We start from the raw sequence: 18,895 nt of genomic DNA, 5'->3' as shown, positions 1-18,895 counted from the left end.
ACCACTTCTGAAAGACTTCAAAGAGAGTACACATTGGACCTAACAAGCAGAAAAAATTGGAGAGAGCAGTCAAAACACAACGAGCGTAGCAACAAACCCAACATAATTCCAAATTTTTTATTAGAATTATCCCCAATTGTTTCAATTATTCATCTCCTGACAACCAGTCATTCAACATTCAATAAAATTATTAACCCTTTCCTCTCGTTGTGTGGGAGGATTGTGCATTTTGTCAAAAAATATTTCAATTAGTTTTTAGATGTCAATCCACGACGATATAGCGAATTGCAACCCAGAAAAACATCAGAAGCCAATTATATCAAACCGATCTATTAAAAATCAAGTAACCAGCAGCTCACAAGATTCCCTAACAAACAATACAGATTACAGTGGAAAGAGAAGATCAACAATTGCAAGAGAGATTACAAATCACAAACTCAATGTGTTTTATATCACTTTTAATTTATCGCCAGAGTGTTCAGTTTTAGCCCTAATATTAAAGCGCGCCCTCCTCTTGTCGAGGAGTATTGAAGCTCAAGCTTCAATATTTCAACGACTCTTAATTTGACTTTTGCATGATTTGATTTCTAACTTTAGCTCATATGTTTCCATGCTAATTTACCGTTGAAACCAACGTTTGTGATTTCACTATTATCAAATCGATCTTGAAAGCGAAGTGGTTTACACAAACTTTTCGAGTTTTAAATTTTGGGGCCAAAATTAAACCCCATTATGCATATCACCTCCCACACACACATATCTCCCACTCTCCGCCTACAAACTCACCTCCCACTCACACAACCATACCACAAACACGCACACACACACACACACAAACATACACACAAACACATATACACACGCACACGCACCACCTTCCGACGCCAACCACACAAAAAAACAAACCCCGAACCCTAGAATACACAAGCATACAATACGCTACACACCATCCCGCCACTAAAAGCACCAAAAAGCACGGCAACACCACACCATACATAAATGATTATAAAGTCAATCGATAAATCAACGTAAAAAAATCAATTTTCTGCAAAAATGGACTTGTCATAATCTAGACCAGAGGAAAGTACATGTGCAAGGAAACGAGCAAAAAAGCCAACAGAAAAATCTTGAAGAAACGTTTCACGAGGAGATGAAGTGTTTCCACTCTGTGTTTTTTTAATAAACGAAAGATAAATCAACATTCACATTTCACGATTAAACATTTCACGAAAGTAAATCAGTTCTTTTTTTCCAAATTTTACATTAATTTATAATTTGAAAAAAAAAATGAACCAATTGTGACAAAAATGAGGTCTATAGTTGTTTATTAAAATCCCAGTCAATCAGATTGATCTAAATGAAACATTTTAACTGTGTTTTCAACAATAAAAAAATCCAAAAACGATCGGTAGATCTGCCGGATATTTTTTTTCACTCAAAACTGATTATAAATTAAATAGTATTAATGAAGACAAAAACGCGTACTATTTGCAACAAGGATCTTTCTGTTCAACTTAGTTTCAGAAGCCGCAACCAAACAGTTCAAAAACAGTACCCCAAAAACAATTGCTTTTTATGCCATTAAAAAGGCTATCAAAGAAGCAGAGTTATTGAACTGGAATATCATATAGGAAAAAAACTTTATGTTTCCCACACCGATGTCTTTATTGTGATAATTTTCTGTGGGTGACTCATCCTACATTGAGCACATGAATAAAGTTCATGGCCAACCAGTGTGGACCACCAATTGAAGAGTTGACGCATCAAGGGGAATTGCAGCCAATGGGAAGGCTTTCTATGGTGATCTTAAATTATGCAAAATTGCGGTAGACAAATTTCGTTAACCAAAATTTAACTTCACGATTTGACAAACTTCATTTCAATGAGTTAATTGATATTTTTCTCCATTTGCTTTCCAATGCCAAGTTATTTTCTCTGAAAAACGGTTTGAATTCTTGTAACAAACCACTTACTGCTGAAATTTTTCTTATTTGAAAATTATGGACACTGATTATTTAGAAGTCAAAAAACAAACTGAAACTCAAACACTGGTTCGTACGTGCCACAATTAAAAGAAAATTGCATTGGTGAAGGAACCAGGTTTTATGACGAAGTGATAACAACTATATTGTCCCTATAAATTATATCGAACCAATCTTCGAATATACAAAAAAAACACGATACTTTTAACTGTCAAAAAACCGGCGGGAAAATCAGCAGTTATTGAATTTCCTTATTCTCGGCAACATTACGATTTCATCACGCCTATTAGAACAAAAATGAGAGAGGATCAGAAAGAGTTTTGCATGAGAACCAGAAAGCTGTTCGGAGATTACAACCATTATTGTATCAAAATTTGTGAAAACGATCTCGGGCAGCTTGCAGAAGAGGAGCAGATATCCGAAATCTTGACGCTTGATCAGTCAATTCAACTGAATAATGATTCAACATTGTCGCCGGACAAACAATTTTCCTTACTCTTGAACAGATATTCTGATGAAGCTGAGACGCCAACTCTAATTCATTGCTACGATCTAGCGAAAAAGGCCATCAAACTGTCTCGCCTTTAAAAAAAACCTTGTCAATGTCTGTAAGTTCTCTTAGTTTAAACCCAATTCAACCACAAAAATTGAATCAGTGCAACAATAGAGCTTACAAAACCAGTTGATGAAGAAACTTCAAAAACTTTGGTTGACCACATAAAAATTTTTATAAAGTTTAAAACGCAACTGGTGGTTTCTCCCGGATTGAATGACGCTTGTTTTTCCGATATGACCCAACAAATGATGCTTGCTCTAAAAAAATTTTTCAACACGAAGTAGTGGTTGGTCAATAAATCATATCAAAATTCGGCTTGTAAAAACCAAACCAATCCGAGCGCTCTCAAAGTGAATTTCTTTATCGGGTATTCGAAATCACCAAAGAAGAGGATTGGCTGCTTTATGAAGACATTACGACTTTCATCACGATCGAAAATTACTAAAATAGGGTTTTCGGAAGCCGCGAGTAAGCAAAATAAAGGAATGCAATACAATACAAGCTCCACAAAATAATTCAGAATTTTTTGACTGGTAATCTTTTTTTTCGCTTTTCTCTAACTAACAATAAAATTTGAACAAACTTCATTTTTCATGGGGAAGCGTAGATCAAAACTGGCAATTGTATGCAGTGCTTGTTGGTGTTTTTACTTTGGTTTGACTTCTGGCACTGCAGTTCTTGTGCGTGTCTATGCTAGGATCCGGGTGCGTGGGGTGATGTGTTTGGCTGGTGGTTGGTCTTTTGCGGATGGTTTGGGGTGTAGTTGTGAGTTTCAATTTTCAAAAACTCCCATCTTTCATCAAATTTTACAACAAAGTTAATATTACACTATAGGGGGAGGGAAAATTTTGATTTTTAAAATAGGTATTTTCGACAAATTGTATTAAGAATATTTGTTTCACAATATTTCACTTCCATTAGAGACAAAGAATTGACAAGCAAATTTTCAACCCCAATTTTCAAAAAAAAATTAGAAGTTAATGTCCCTTGAGGGGCTAAAATTTTTGTTATGGAAAACGCTGTTTCTGACTGGTTTTCACTCGTAAAACTTGATTCACAACATTTCACATCCGCTAGAGACAAAAAAAATTGACAAAAAATTTTTAGACCAATTTTTTCCAACGTTTTTAATAAGTTAATGTCCCCCCCATTGGGACCAAAAAGTCGATTATCTATAAAAAAAATTTTTGACAACTTTTCTTAACTCACAACACAATTCACTACATTTCACATTCAATCCACTATAGATAAAAAAAAATTGACAAAAATTTTTTGACCGGATTTTTCCAAATAAAATTATATTTTACTGTTTCCCTATAGGGGGAAAATTTTGATATTTGACAAAATTGTTTCCAAAAATCTCACAAAAACTTGTTACAGATTTCACAACCATTCGGGACAAAAAATCAACAACAAAATTTTAGTGCAAAGTTTTCAAAAAAATCAATTTTCCGTCCCCCTTTATGTAAGGACCAAAACAATTTTCAAAAATACCATTTCGGCGAAAGAAAACAGTGGGATAATTTTGGTAGTCGGTCAAAAATTTCTCCTATGAGGTCATTCCCCCACCCCGTTGTAAACTAGCATCAAAAATCACATTGCAGAAGTCCCCCCTCCCCGTTGTATCTCTAGTCAGCTCTAATCGGTCAAAAAAATTTCCTTTTAGGTCCTTGTCCCACTCCGTTGTAAACTTGCATCAAGAGTCACGTTGCAGAAATTGTCCTTCTGCCCCCCACCCGTTGTACATTAATCAGCCGTAATTGGTCATAAACTTTTCCTTTTAGGTGTTTGTCCCACCCCGTTGTAAACTTTCGTCAAAAATCACGTTGCAGAAATGGTCCGTCCCCCCTCCCCTCCGTTGTCAACCATTTTTACTTCTATCGTTGTTTTTGTTTGGTATTTAACATACAAAAGATTTGGGTTCCTAGTTTTTAATTGTGAGACAGATTCGGTATTGTCGTTTTCTAATCTAAGAGAGATTCGGTATCGTCGTATTTAAACGTAAGTGAGATTCGGTTTCTTTGATAGAAACACCAGGTTTTTTTCAACACTGGGTCTAAAAAAGTTTAGTCCAGTGGATCAAATAATGGAAACAACCGGCACTGCGCGTTTTGAAACACAACTAATCGTCAAAAAAGTTGCTTGCAAACTACAAGAAAGTATGTCAAAATTCAGTGAAGGCGAATTAATCAACAGAATTCTTATCAATGTTCAACAAGTGTGTCACATATTTGAATTCAAAATTAACCAAGAGATTTATACTCATTCTTTTATCTTTGCGAATGAGCTAAAAGAGAATTAGCAATGAGTTTGCACCGAAGATACCTAAGATTTCTTACAAATTTTTTGTCGTTTTTGTTTGTTCTTCTCAACTAATGTGATCACTGGTAGGGGGCTATAATGGGAAAGACCCGATGCTTTTAGTCAAACGGAAAAGATCCAAAAACTCCTCATGTAAAAATATGGCACATGTGTCTAGGGAGTACAAATAATTTGCACCCACTAAGCTGGCGGGGCACAAGCGGAAAAGATCAAAAATTATTACGTGCGTCTGAGGGGGTGTAAAATATATGTGCCCACTAAGCTGAGGGGTGGGGCGATAAAAAATGCATCCAAAAAACAACTCAAAGATGAGCTGCTCTTACTTTCCGCCCCACTTGTGTTGAGAAACAAGTCCTCGACTTTTCCCAGAATCAGACATGAGAAGAACCTAGTCACGTCTCTATCCCTCCTGGCTGTGAAGAACATAGTGAGACAGGGTGTACCAGCCACTGAAAAAACAGGTATCAATTTTGCTCTCATCATCAAAAATCAATTTTTGAAAGCGAATAGCGTAAAATTTGATCCTAGTTGAACTGGTACCAGAAAAAAATTTAATAGAACTCTAAAAAATGATACCACTAAAACAAAAAAGTTTCTAATCAACAGATCATTCAAGTTATCTCATGATTGCCTTTGCCAAAAATTTCGGATTTCTTTACAAATTTTATTTATAAATTTTATCATGTGTTTCTGATTATTTTTACAGAAAATTTAACTAGATGATTAAAAATTTGCACATTTACCGGTTTTTGAATAAAGTGATTGTACTTAAATTAATTTAATCTTTAAAAAATATTCGAGGAAATTTCTTTCGTCATATAAAAAACAACGCTTAGACAAGGTCTTAGTAAGTTCCATTTTGTTAATTTTTATCTGTTTTTTTTTCAATAGTATGTATCTTTAGTTCAATTCTCGAGCCGTAATTATTTAAAACATTCCGGCTTTGTAGCGCTACCGTTGTTAGAAATCTTCGGTTAGAAAACGTAAGAAACCGTCGGTATCGTTGTTTTTTTCTAGCCAAAAACGACGAAAGCCCTTACGTCGGTATCGTCGTTTTTGTTCGTTATTAAACGTAAGAAAGAATCGGTATCGTCATTTTAAGACTTAAGACAGATTCGAGATCGTCGTTTTCTCATCGCAAGCGAGATGCAGTATCGTCGTTTATTAAATGTAAGACAGCATCGGTATCGTCAGTTTTTAAACGTAGGAAAGCATCGCTATCGTCGTTTTCAAACGTAAGGAAGCATCGGTAACGTTGTTTTCAAACGTAAGAAAGCATCGGTATCATCGTTTTCAAACGTAAGGAAGCATCGCTAACGTTGTTTTCAAACGTAAGAAAGCATCGGTATCATCGTTTTCAAACGTAAGAAAGCATCGGTATCGTCGTTTTCAAACGTAAGGAAGCATCGGTATCGTCGTTTTCAAACGTAAGGAAGCATCGGTATCGTCGTTTTCAAACGTAAGGAAGCATCGGTATCGTCGTTTTCAAACGTAAGGAAGCATCAGTAACGTTGTTTTCAAACGTAAGAAAGCATCGGTATCATCGTTTTCAAACGTAAGGAAGCATCGGTTACGTTGTTTTCAAACGTAAGAAAGCATCGGTATCATCGTTTTCAAACGTAAGAAAGCATCGGTATCGTCGTTTTCAAAAGTAAGAAAGCATCGGTATCGTCGTTTTCAAACGTAAGGAAGCATCGGTATCGTCGTTTTCAAACGTAGGGAAGCATCGGTATCGTCGTTTTCAAACGTAAGGAAGCATCGGTATCGTCGTTTTCAAACGTAAGGAAGCATCGGTAACGTTGTTTTCAAACGTAAGAAAGCATCGGTATCATCGTTTTCAAACGTAAGAAAGCATCGGTATCCTCGTTTTCAAAAGTAAGAAAGCATCGGTATCGTCGTTTTCAAACGTAAGGAAGCATCGGTATGGTCGTTTTCAAACGTAAGGAAGCATCGGTATCGTCGTTTTCAAACGTAAGGAAGCATCGGTATCGTCGTTTTCAAACGTAGGGAAGCATCGATAGCGTCGTTTTCAAACGTTTCGAGCGCACTTTTGCCTGATCAGAGGACGTTTCGAGAGCTGAAATAGGTTAAATACTGTCGGAAAAATCTACAGTTAAAATAACGAACAACTTTTTGAGATTTTCAAGTATGTTTTGGGTGTGTTCCCCTCATACAAAAATGTTATAAAAAAAATTATTTAAATTTTTCTCAATTTCAATTGTAAACAAATCGAACCTTTTATTTCTTCATCGAATAGATAATCAGTGCTATTTTGACACTCTCTATTATAACCCACGAATTCCTTCAGTTTGGAGACGCTGTCCAGATCATTCAACTCACTCTGAATCCCATCAGTTGTTCCCAGATGTCCTGAAATGAAAGTGAACGCTGTGTAATAAAACTCAATGTTGTTACCCTACTCGCACTTTCACGCCCTTCATCTCACATTACCAAGAGAGAATATTTCAAAATCTGTAGCCTAGCATGCCAAAACAACCACCTCTTGATCTGCGTTCAGAACATGCGACGAAACAAATGCGAGAAAAAAGTTTTATAATTGGCTGTTTTTCCGCCCATTTCGTTTGTAAGATCTTTTGGCAGTCGTCATTTTTGTTGTTTTTGTCACATTACACGACCAATGTCCTACAAACCAAGTAAATATGCTAGATTTATTGGGTTTTTCACTACAAATGTTTTAAAGTTAAAGTTGTAATCGTGTGGGAACGAGTGACACTGGGCTAATTTAGTTATCTTTTTTAATGGTCCTTTCCCACAGAGACAGTATGTGATTACCAAGATGAAAAGGATCAAATTGGTGATCAGTTTCAGAGATGTCCCTCTCGATATTAATTGTTGATTAAGAAAAGGAGCAATTTTGAAATTACCCATGGCACTGTTCATAAGAGCAACTAAGTCTTTGAATTTAGTCTGAAGTAATTACTAAGAAATTTCAGTCAATAAAATTATATACTAATTACATGCTCAAATTGTTTCAGTTTTCTTAAAAGCGAGAAAAACGCTAAATTCTCTTGTTTAAAACTGACGAAAAGCGCTCAATGTTACGATAAAAAGAAACTCTCATCTGTTCAAACAAAAATAACTTCTTTTGCATTTCGAATTCCGTTTCTTTACAATTAACACAATGAAATACCTTTTTCGGTGCTTGGTTTCGAACGCAAGATATCTTCAGTGTGTTAGGTCTCTTAGAGTTCTGGTGGGTGACAGTAGAAATAAAATTATATACTAATTACATGCTCAAATTGTTTCAGTTTTCTTAAAAGCGAGAAAAACGCTAAATTCTCTTGTTTAAAACTGACGAAAAGCGCTCAATGTTACGATAAAAAAAACTCTCATCTGTTGAAGCAAAAATAAATTCTTTTGCATTTCGAGTTCCGTTTCTTTACAATTAACATAATGAAACACCTTTTTCGGTGCTTGGTTTCAAACGCAAGATATCTTCAGTGTGTTAAGTCTCTTAGAGTTCTGGTGGGTGACAGTAGAAATAAAATTTTATACTAATTACATGCTCAAATTGTTTCAGTTTTCTTAAAAGCGAGAAAAATGCTAAATTCTCTTGTTTAAAACTGACGAAAAGCGCTCAATGTTACGGTAAAAAGAAACTCTCATCTGTTCAAGCAAAAATAACTTCTTTTGCATTTCAAATTCCGTTTCTTTACAATTAACATAATGAAACACCTTTTTCGCTGCTTGGTTTCTAACGCAAGATATCTTCAGTGTGTTAGGTCTCTTAGATTCGATAGGTTTTGTCTTTCAGCTTCAGGATTTTTTTAAACGTACTAAATCGCCGGATTCTTCCACTTTTTTCACTACACATATTTTAAAATTAAAGTTGTAATCGTGTGGGAACGAGTGACACTGGGCTAATTTTGTTATCTTTTTTAATGGTCCTTTCCCACAGAGACAGTATCTGATTACCAAGATGAAAAGGATCAAATTGGTGATCAGTTTCAGAGATGTCCCTCTCGATATTAATTGTTGATTAAGAAAAGGAGCAATTTTGAAATTACCCATGGCACTGTTCATAAGAGCAACTAAGTCTTTGAATTTAGTCTGAAGTAATTACTAAGAAATTTCAGTCAATAAAATTATATACTAATTACATGCTCGAATTGTTTGTTTTCTTTAAAGCGAGAAAAACGCTGAATTCTCTTGTTTAAAACTGACGAAAAGCGCTCAATGTTACGATAAAAAGAAGCTCTCATCTGTTCAAGCAAAAACTTTTTTTCTGGTGGGTGACAAAATCTGATAAAAGATCTCAGTTTCGCAGTTGCGCGCTTAACTTTTTCCGGTTGTGAGATTTCCCACGGGCCGCCGAGGAAGGTCAAATAACTTCTTTTGCATTTCGAATTCCGTTTCTTTACAATTAACATAATGAAACACCTTTTTCGGTGCTTGGTTTCGAACGCAGGATATCTTCAACATGTTAGGTCTTTTAGATTCGATACGTTTCGTCGTTCAGCTTCAGTATGTTTTGTTTTAAACGTACTAAATCGTCGGATTCTTCCATATTAAATTTTAAAATTTCTTGATTCATAATGTAGCCATGTTTGTGATAACATTCTAATCGGACAAAATCTAAGTTTGAAAAAACTGAAATTTGATTGACTTTCTTCTTCAGCTCATTTTATAAAACTAGATAAATGAAAATGATCATATTTTGGTTTCTCAAGTTGAAAATTGAACAAACTTGCTGAACAACCGTGGGGACTTATCTCACTAAATTGCACGAACTGAAAAAATCAAGATAAAACTAAGTGCATGCGTCATCTTCTCATGACCTCTTTTGCTTTGAACCGGATATACGAAAGCGTTCTTACGTTTAAAACCAAACAAACCAAAAAGACGATTATCTTACGTTTAAAACCGAACGTAATAATTCGATGATACCGAACCTACTGTTTATTCCTTACGTTTAAAAGCCGAACATGTCGACGACACCAAAAAAGGCCAGGGCTTTCGCCAATTCTGTCTGACTAAAACTGAACATACTGACGATTATCTTATGGATAAAGTCATTACTTATACTGTGAACATTGTGAGCCACGGCCAAGCGTCAGTGGCTCATAGAATTTGATAGAACTATCACTACAGAGCATTGATCAATTTTGCAAACCAAATACCATATTTATTTAGAGTAGTTAAAGGAAGTGTACTGCTTTTGGCACTTTTCGATCAGGTCAGGATCTGTTTTTTTTTTAACGTTGGGTATTTTTGACTGAACCATTTGCGTGTACACAACTTATAGATGATACAATAAATCAACTATGCTTATGTAAAATTATTCAACGAGTTCCAATAAATTCTTCAGTTTTCCACAATATAAATTTCTCAACGGTTACTTTGAAAATCATCTGGGCTAGCATCTATTGATATAATTTCCCGTTTTGGTACTCTTAAACGCTGGTATAGTAACAGGTGGGTATAGTTGTACGTAATCAATTTTCATAATTCGTGATTAAAATTACCGATGCCATTTAACTCTCATATCTTAAGCTCATATTTTAACTCTCATATCTTAACAGACAAATCAGTCCCGACAAAACAGTCCACGACAAAACAGTCCCGAATAACAAGAAAGACCCAGACAAATTAGTCCCAAGAACAGACAAAGCCCAGGAAGGTCAAATAACTTCTTTTGCATTTCGAATTCCGTCTGGGAATAGCAAGATAGTCACAGAAAAATAGTTGCGAGAAAGCAGACAGAGCAGTCCCAGGCAAAACAGTCCCAACTAAACAAAGACTTAAACATATGCACACCAGTTAACGAAGAAAGTCATTAAATTATTCTCATGATTGAGTTTCATTGTTCAAATTTTAAGCCGATTACACTATATATTTTTACCAAATTAGGTATTTTGAAACAATTTTTAATCGTAATTCATATCAGTTAGAAATAATGCACTCAGAAGCTTAACTCATCATTTATGTTTGTTAAGTGTTTGTAGTTTATTTACAACGGAACTAATTTGACTATTTTTCAATATTTATTTGGGACTATTTTGTGTGAGACTGTTTTTTTCTGAGACTATTTTGCAATTTGGGACTGTTTTTTTCTGGGACTGTTTTGCTGGAACTGTTTTTTGTCCGGACAAGCTTTCGATTTTCGAAAATTCTTGTCTCAATCTTGTTAAATGAAGCTAATTTTTGAATGGGTGTTCAAATGAAAGACATATAAGAAAAAGCTATCTTGGCCATTCAGCGTTCCCGGACCTAACGCCGAGTCAATTTCATTACTGGACAAGTCTAAATACAAGTCTTATTTCATTACTGATTCAGAGCTATGATCATGTCACTTTTTACACTTGGCAGTCTAAATCCAAGTCTGGGCTGAGACTTGGCAAGTCTAATCGAAGTCTGATTTCAGTCAAATTTAGTCTGATAGTCAAATTGTTTGATTATCTATATGTGCAGTCGTGTTGCACTCTACTCGGCTTCTCAGTGGCCAAAAATTCCTGACCAGCGGAGACTACGAACTGTGAAAACCCTTAGTTACTCTGCTTCTTAGTTTTTGCACAAAAAATCTATCGAGGAAATGTTTTTAATGTTGACCAATCAGAGGCCTGGAAATGTTGGGCTTTGATTCCACCCGGACCTAGCTTCAAGTTTAAATCAGTACTGAATCTTTTAAACTCCATCAAATTTTTTACGCTTCCAAGTTAACTGTTCATGGCATATATTAGACATTTCATTGTAAATTACAGGACAAATAAAATCTTTTCTCGGTTATTCATATGCCCATCATGATTATTTTACGGCGAATTATCTGAATACACCATCATTATAAACCATGCTTTACGCCAATTAGGCTCTACCGGTGTCTTCCCATTTTGGATCTCTCCTCGGACACTTGTGCGACCGACCTTGGCTCTTTTGCAACTTTGTGCTTTGACCAGTATAATACTGCAAATAAGAGATTTTGATTCGAATTTAATACTGGTCATTTTTTGCAGCGGTAGCGCCTGCTTCGACCCCGATAGAGGTTTCGTCGAAACAATAGTGTAACATTTGCGATGATCAGCGGTTAAGCACTTTTTTTTGCAGAAAAATGCTCGCATAAAACAATTTCAGTGTTGAGACCTCGCCCCGGCGTAGAACAAATTCAAAAAATCCGCGAAATTTAATTAGCCTAGATTAAGAAACGATAAAAAGAGAATTACCTGTTCGCATTACCCACATGGTTGGGTCGCCATAATATTGCACGTCATCTGAACAAATTTGACAAGTGTAGCATCTTTCACTCGCACCCTGGACAAATTGCACTGTCACCTGCAGCACAGCCAGAGCGACCCAAAATTGGTGGAAAAAGTCACTTCTTTTTGTAGCACATTTATTTATCTTGATTAAATCCATCTGAAAATTATTGGCTTCAATCGGTTCTTGCTTTCAGAATAGTATCAAAATTATTTATAGTATTTTATATTGAGCTAGGGAATTTTATATTTAGTGACCAAAGATCTGCTTCTATTTTTCTTGGTCTTAAGTACTTTGTTGCTACGCGCCGCTAGAAAATACCGAATTAATTATTCAAAGGCCTTTTTCTTCAAACGTAAATTATCTTCATTTAATAGATTTTAAATCAGAGTGAACAGATGAGAAACTTCTGAAGAACTTCTGAGTTAGTCAAATTAATTTCTTAAAGCCTATTAATTGAAATTTCTTAGTGAAAAACCGCAGCGTGTTTAGATAAAATCAGCTACTCGATAGTTGAGAGGCTCTGGAACTTTCCCAATTTAGACGATTTTGAGCATTTTTTATCAAATGACAGATACTCGAAGAAAAAATACAAAAAAATCTGAGCATTACTTTTAAATGTCAGAGTAATAGTCTATATGTGAATTGATTAATTAGCATTCTTTAAAACTCACTTCAGTCAAAACGCAGAATAGTTGGGATGGCTTGATCAAAAAGATCATAACAGTCCAGGTGGCAGCCAATACCGCAGTAAATTTTTGTTTCTTTTTACTTTTCTCTCCATTTTTTGCATTCTTTTTCTGTGATCATTTATTCTCTTTTTCGTTTATCTCTTTTTTCCTTTTCTTCGATTGCTAACAATCGCTCTCCTATTTTCTATCCCCTTTCTCTCTGCTTTCCCACTTTTTTCTTAATTTGTCCCCATTTTATCTGAATCTTCTTTCAAGATTCTCTCCTTTTGTTACAATCCAAATAATTCGGATTGTATTGATGCTCTGTCTTTTTTTACAATGCGGGAATTGGATTGTATTGGTGCTCTGTCTTTTTTTAAGATGTTTTCACAAGTTTTTCATGACTTTGAGCTTTCAAAGCGGGATAAATTGGTAAAACTAATAGAGCATCAAATTTCATTACAGGCAGCTGTTTAGTCCAAAAAGTGCTTAGAGTGGTGAAGCTACTATGAACGCCGTATATCAATATTAAATGACCATTTTTAGTTGTTTTTTAAGACACAAAATATTGCAATTGTTTCACGTTGTTTCGTCATTTTTCTTTTTTTTTCATGAACATGTCCGAATCGAGGTTTGCAAAAATGGATAAAGAACTTTTCCAACACATGATTATTTTTTATCGCCATTTTTTGAGCAATATCTTTTGGTACTCCAAACATAGAAATAAAATCTTTAATAATTTTTACATTTTTTCACGCTTTTTTTTTACAGTTTGTTGATTTTCATAGTTTTTCAGTCGTACGATTCGAATTGATTACTGAATTTTCTTTTGTCAATGAAATGCTTTTCAAAATTTGAAAATCACAAATTTTGGCAACCTTCTGATAAAACTTGCATTTTTTTACCAATCTTATTGAAAATTTTAGTCAAATTATGAGTTTATTCAGCCCCAGGAGCCAACCAATCCCCATTACGGTTTGATCATACTGAATAGTCGCTACTGCATAATTGCTAATTCTTACTGCATAGTCTTACTGCATAGTCGTTAATGTTAATGGATTGGCTTTCAACCAATTGATGTCAAGATTTTTTGAAATAATTTTAAAATAAACTTGCAATTCTTCTGAAATTTGCTATTTTTTTGAGTTTATCTGGCTACTGGGGACAGATACCTCCTCTACGGTATGAATTTAGGTTACTACAATGGATGGACTGTTTAATGAAACGGTATTCAGTTTTTTCTCTTATCGCTCATTGTTTGCAGTTTTGGTGACAAGGACTAAAACTTTTTTTAATTGCTCTGAAAATTCTCTTGCTCCGACTTCATCAGTCTCTTGTGGCAGTGAAAACTTTCCTATGGTTGGATCAGGGTTACTGGATAATTTCTGAAGACGTGGTTGATCCTAAAGATGTTTACATTATCGATTTTAGGAAAATTTTTAAATACATTAATTTTTTCTAATTTTTTGGAAATTTTCGCTAATTTCTGAGTTTATCGATCTCCGAGAGCAAATTAAATTTTTACAAAATCTTGTTGAAAATTTACGACACACCTGTCAAAAGACAGTCAACGAAAATGGCTCTGATTATAATAGCTTTTGGCTCAATTTAAAATCCTTGAAAAAAAGGGTTTTTAAATTTAATTTTTCCTTCAACATTTTAATTTTAATTTTAATTTTTCAATCATTAGTAGCCATCATTAGCAATTCTTCTCATGGCTTATGCGTGGGTTAATAGGTATTTTCATTTGGATGAAATTTGATCTCTCAGGTCAAAGCTTCAAAAAATATAGCAATAATTTTATTTTTGTTTAGCTTGTTGATTGTTTTAGTTTCTTAACATTTGGATTTGTTCGTTTTTTTTGTCTAGCATTGTTGAATTGATCTGCACAGTGTTTCTATTTTCCTAGGTTGTTCATTCAAACTTTGGATTGTATTTCAGAACTTATCCTGCAATGTTTTTTAAGGCATTTTTCCTGTGTTTAGGGATCTTTAGGGGCCAACAAATTTTTTTATGAGCTTGAAAATGGGTTAATGAGTAGTTTTAGGTGACATTTAACTAAATTTTATAATTTCGATGTGAGGAGTTTCAACAAGTTTTCAATAAAAGATGATTTTTTTTCGTTTTTTTGGAAAGTTTTGTCAATTTTGGAGTTTTTGATATTTAGAGGCTAATGAAGCGAATAGGGGACAATGACTAAAATCTTGATGCAACTATTTAGATGTTGAAGTTTTTTGAAAATATTTGTCATTTGTTGTGTGTTTCGATCTTTAGGGTCCAGTGTATCTTTTCTCGGGCTTGAAGATGTGTTTTCTGATTAGTTTTTTTGTGAAAACTAAAAGGTACAGAAGATATTGTTATGAGTAATTTTGCTTCTTTGTTTTTCTTTGTTTTTCATGTTTGTGAAAGTTCTTGTCTTTTTTCGACTTTGTCAACGTTTAGGCGCCAATGAAACTTTTAAAACTCTTTCCTGTGTCAGTAGAAAGATTTTGGTGGCGTAAATTGTTTCTTGAGGACATCGGCTTAAAAATTTGGCTTAATTTATCCAACTGTTTATTTATTCGGTTTTTATCTTTATCTTTTTATGGAAACCGATGTCTGCTGGTGCAAACCCATTACTGTAATTTGTTTACTCTCTATATCTTTGCAAAGGTGAATTGGTATTGATGACAAACGAGTAAATAATTCTTTAGTAACAGAAGACAAATTTACAATCAGATTACAGTTTTGCCACATTCCTGTTTTTTTTTTCAATTTCAAGTTTACTGAACTCAAGACATCAGTATAGATTTTTCACATTGTTGCCAACTTCGTTAGCAGTGGAAAAGAATTACCACATTGGTTGTGAAAAAGTTGACATCATATAGTTGACGTTAAGATTGATGTGAGTGACATGATTATACTAAAATTTCTAACATTTCAATTGACAATGTTGCTTCTATAAATTTGTGAAACTGTTTTTCCTTTTGATTCGCAAAAATACTCTGGTTTGCTGGTCAGATGGTTGACTGCTTAGTTTTTCAGTTAATTTTCTGGAATCTTTTTCAGAGTTTTTCCTGCCGTTCTTCATTTTTTTTACTCTTTTTCGTCATCTTTTTCGCTCTCTTTTTCGTTGCTGATTGGACTATATTCTTTCTTCCATTCTCTTTTTTCTACTTTTTCTTTTGTCTTCTATTATTTTTCTGTCACTCTTTTTCTTTTTTTTCTGTATTTCTTTTTTTTAACTGCTTCAAGCATTTCTCTTGAATATTCTTCATCAATCTTTCTTTAATTTCCATCCCTTTATTATATTTCTTTCCACTCTTTTTTAAACGTTTTTTTCACTCTCTTCATTTTTTGATCTTTATTTTTGAAACTTTTTTAGTCCTTCTCTTTATCTTGGTTTACGTTATGCTTTCTTTGTTTTGATCTCCACTTTTTTTAACCTCATTTTTTTCATTTTATCAGTTTATCAGATTTCAAAAAAAAATGCTTTCATAGCAAACTAATAATTAACTTTCTATGGCATCATTGTGAAGTTCTTTGTGTAAGACTTTTCGTAAACAAGGTAAAGTTTTTTATTCACAGAATAGAGACTCTTAGGGTTTTAGAGGAAAGAAATGCGTTATGAAAGTATTCAGAAGCAAAAGCTGATGAATGCATCTTTGATCCAGAGTTTACTGTGTTTGATGGCCTCTTTAAATATTTGCTATTAAATCTGTTCATTCTATATATTACACGAAAATACAGTGATTCAACGTGATCCCAATTAGAGTAGCCATATTCTACTAGATCAAAACACAAAAGTTAATTCTTAGAAAAATTAAAAGCTACAGGTTCAACCTGGCAATTGACTCCAAGGGAACGTCAGGTGTCTGGGTTGCCGCTTTTTCGGAAGTCTGAATGACCTTTTTTGGTCACTTTTCGCTGATAGACATCTCTGATGAAACGAATCTTATTACCATTGATAAAAGACACACATTAAAAAATTAAGTGTTGCCAAGATCTTGCCTCGTTATTGTCAACAGTTCATGATATTAACGCACTTGAAAAATCTTTGGAAGGATATCGAGAAACAATCTGTTGGCAAGAGTACCGAAGCAGGTTAATCATGTCTCGCTAAGAAATATCCAGTTGTAGAAATTAAATAACACCATAAGACAAAATTAGGACAGAAAATTTTTAATGAGATGTGAAAATTTAAAATGTATCTCATGAGATGTGAACAATGAAATAAATCCTAGTTTTCTGGCAAGGGTCATATGGGATTTCCGGAGTTTCACTCAAAAATCACATTTGATTTCCTAGTTTTAATGCAAGGGTATTAATTGATTTCCTCGGTTTCACTTAAGAATCATATATGATTTCCTAGGTTTCATACAAGGATCTTATATGATCTATTGAAGAATGATATTTGATTTCTTAGATTTCAAGCAAGAATTGTATATGATCTCCTTGGTTCTCTGCAAGGATCGTACTAGGAAAAATGTTACGATTCGTTTGACATCATATATGATTCCAGTATGAAATCTACTAAGTGGCGACCCGGTTTATAAAGAATGGATATCAAGAAAGTCGCAAAAATCAATTTTTGTTTGTTTACATTATCGAGATTTTCCGAGCTAATTAAAATTAGGACCGATCAAAAAAGGTAGATATTTGGTCCAGTTTATTTCTATAATTCCACAAAGTGTTTCTTTATAAGTGGGTGAAGGAACTTACAGTGTTGGATACGGCTACAGAAAACGTTAGTACATACTAATAAATGAACCCTTAACCCCTCTCGATAAATTCCAGGGTTTTAAAGCAGCAATGTTTTATGAAAATATTTAGAAGCAAAGCTGAAAAACGGGACTGGCTAATACGTCTGTTCAGTCTATATGTTAAACGGAAAACTGTTTGTCAACTTGATCAGAATTAGAGTAGCCATTTTCTACTAGATCGAAAAGCGAAAGTTAATTTATAGAAAGAGTAAATCTACAGTTTCAATCTGGCAATTGAAGATACATGCACGTGAAAGCATACATGAAACTCCAAGGGAGCGCCAGGTGTCTCGGTTACAATTTTTAAACAATTTCTGATTACTACAACAATCACTTTTTTCTGATTGACTGCTCCGTTGGAAAAAAATCTCTATTTCATTGATAAAAGACACTCACTAAAATGAGTAAAGATGGCAAGATCTTGTCTCGTTATTGTCGACATTTCATGATATAAACAAACTTGTAAAATATTTGCAGGGATATCAGGAAACAAGCTGTTGGCAAGAAGACCGAGGCAGACTAATCACGTTTTGGTCAGAAATCTCCAGTTGTAGAAAATAAATACCACGATTACTTAAAAGTAAGAAAAAAAGTTTAAATGAGATGTAAAAATTTCAAATGTATCTTATGAGATGTGAATTGTTAAAAAAATCCTAGTTTTTCCGCAAAACCATATATGATTTCCTGGGTTTCACTCAAGAATCACATATGATCTCCTAGTTTTAAGGAAATGATCATATTTGATTTCCTGGGTTTCACTTAAGAATTATACATGATTATACATGATCTCCTAGATTATACGAAACGATCATATACGATTTCCTTAATTGCAAGCGATCATATATGATTTTTTGGGTTTAACTCGAGAATCATATGTGATTTCTTTGATTTCATGCAAGGCTAAAATATGAATTTCTAGATTTTACGGTAGAATCATATATGATTTCCTGGGTTTCACTTAAGAATCATATATGATTTCCCAGATTTGATGTAAGAATTAAATAGAATTTTTGAGGTTCATTTAGAAATAATATATGGTTTCCTAAGTTTCACTCAACGATCATATACGATTTGATAGATTTCAAGTGAGGGTCATATATGATTTATTGGGTTTTAGTGGAGAAACATATATTACTTATTAGATTTCATGCAAGGATCAAATATGAGTTTCTAGATTTCATGCAAAGATTGTATATGTTTTTCTGGTTTCCATTGAAGAATCGTATATGATTTCCTAAATTTTATGCAGGAATCATATATGATTTTCCGCGTTTCACTCAAGAATGATATATGATTCCCTAGGTTTCATGTGAGAATCATACATAATTTCACAGATTTCAAGCAAGGATTATATGTAATTTAATGGTTTTTACTCAAGAATCATATATGACTTCCTAGAAATTATAAAAG

General features: G+C 34.0%; 1 protein-coding gene across 1 annotated transcript in view; it reads right to left on the bottom strand.

The window, feature by feature from the left end:
* Positions 1–12,366, bottom strand: part of LOC142349472 (uncharacterized) — a 51,457-nt gene extending 39,091 nt beyond the window's left edge. The window contains exons 1-3 of the mRNA XM_075401056.1: positions 12,039–12,366; positions 7,096–7,230; positions 5,184–5,309 (exon numbers count right to left, since the gene is read on the bottom strand). Coding sequence (XP_075257171.1) covers positions 5,184–5,309; positions 7,096–7,230; positions 12,039–12,231 — 454 coding nt within the window. The 5' untranslated portion in view covers positions 12,232–12,366. The remainder of the gene's footprint in view (positions 1–5,183; positions 5,310–7,095; positions 7,231–12,038) is intronic.
* Positions 12,367–18,895: the final 6,529 nt, after the last annotated feature.

Source organism: Convolutriloba macropyga, chromosome 11 (assembly GCF_964194025.1).
Source record: "Convolutriloba macropyga chromosome 11, txConMacr16.3, whole genome shotgun sequence".
Taxonomy (NCBI): Eukaryota; Metazoa; Xenacoelomorpha; order Acoela; family Convolutidae; genus Convolutriloba; species Convolutriloba macropyga.
This window is presented reverse-complemented; position numbering and strand designations above follow the sequence as displayed.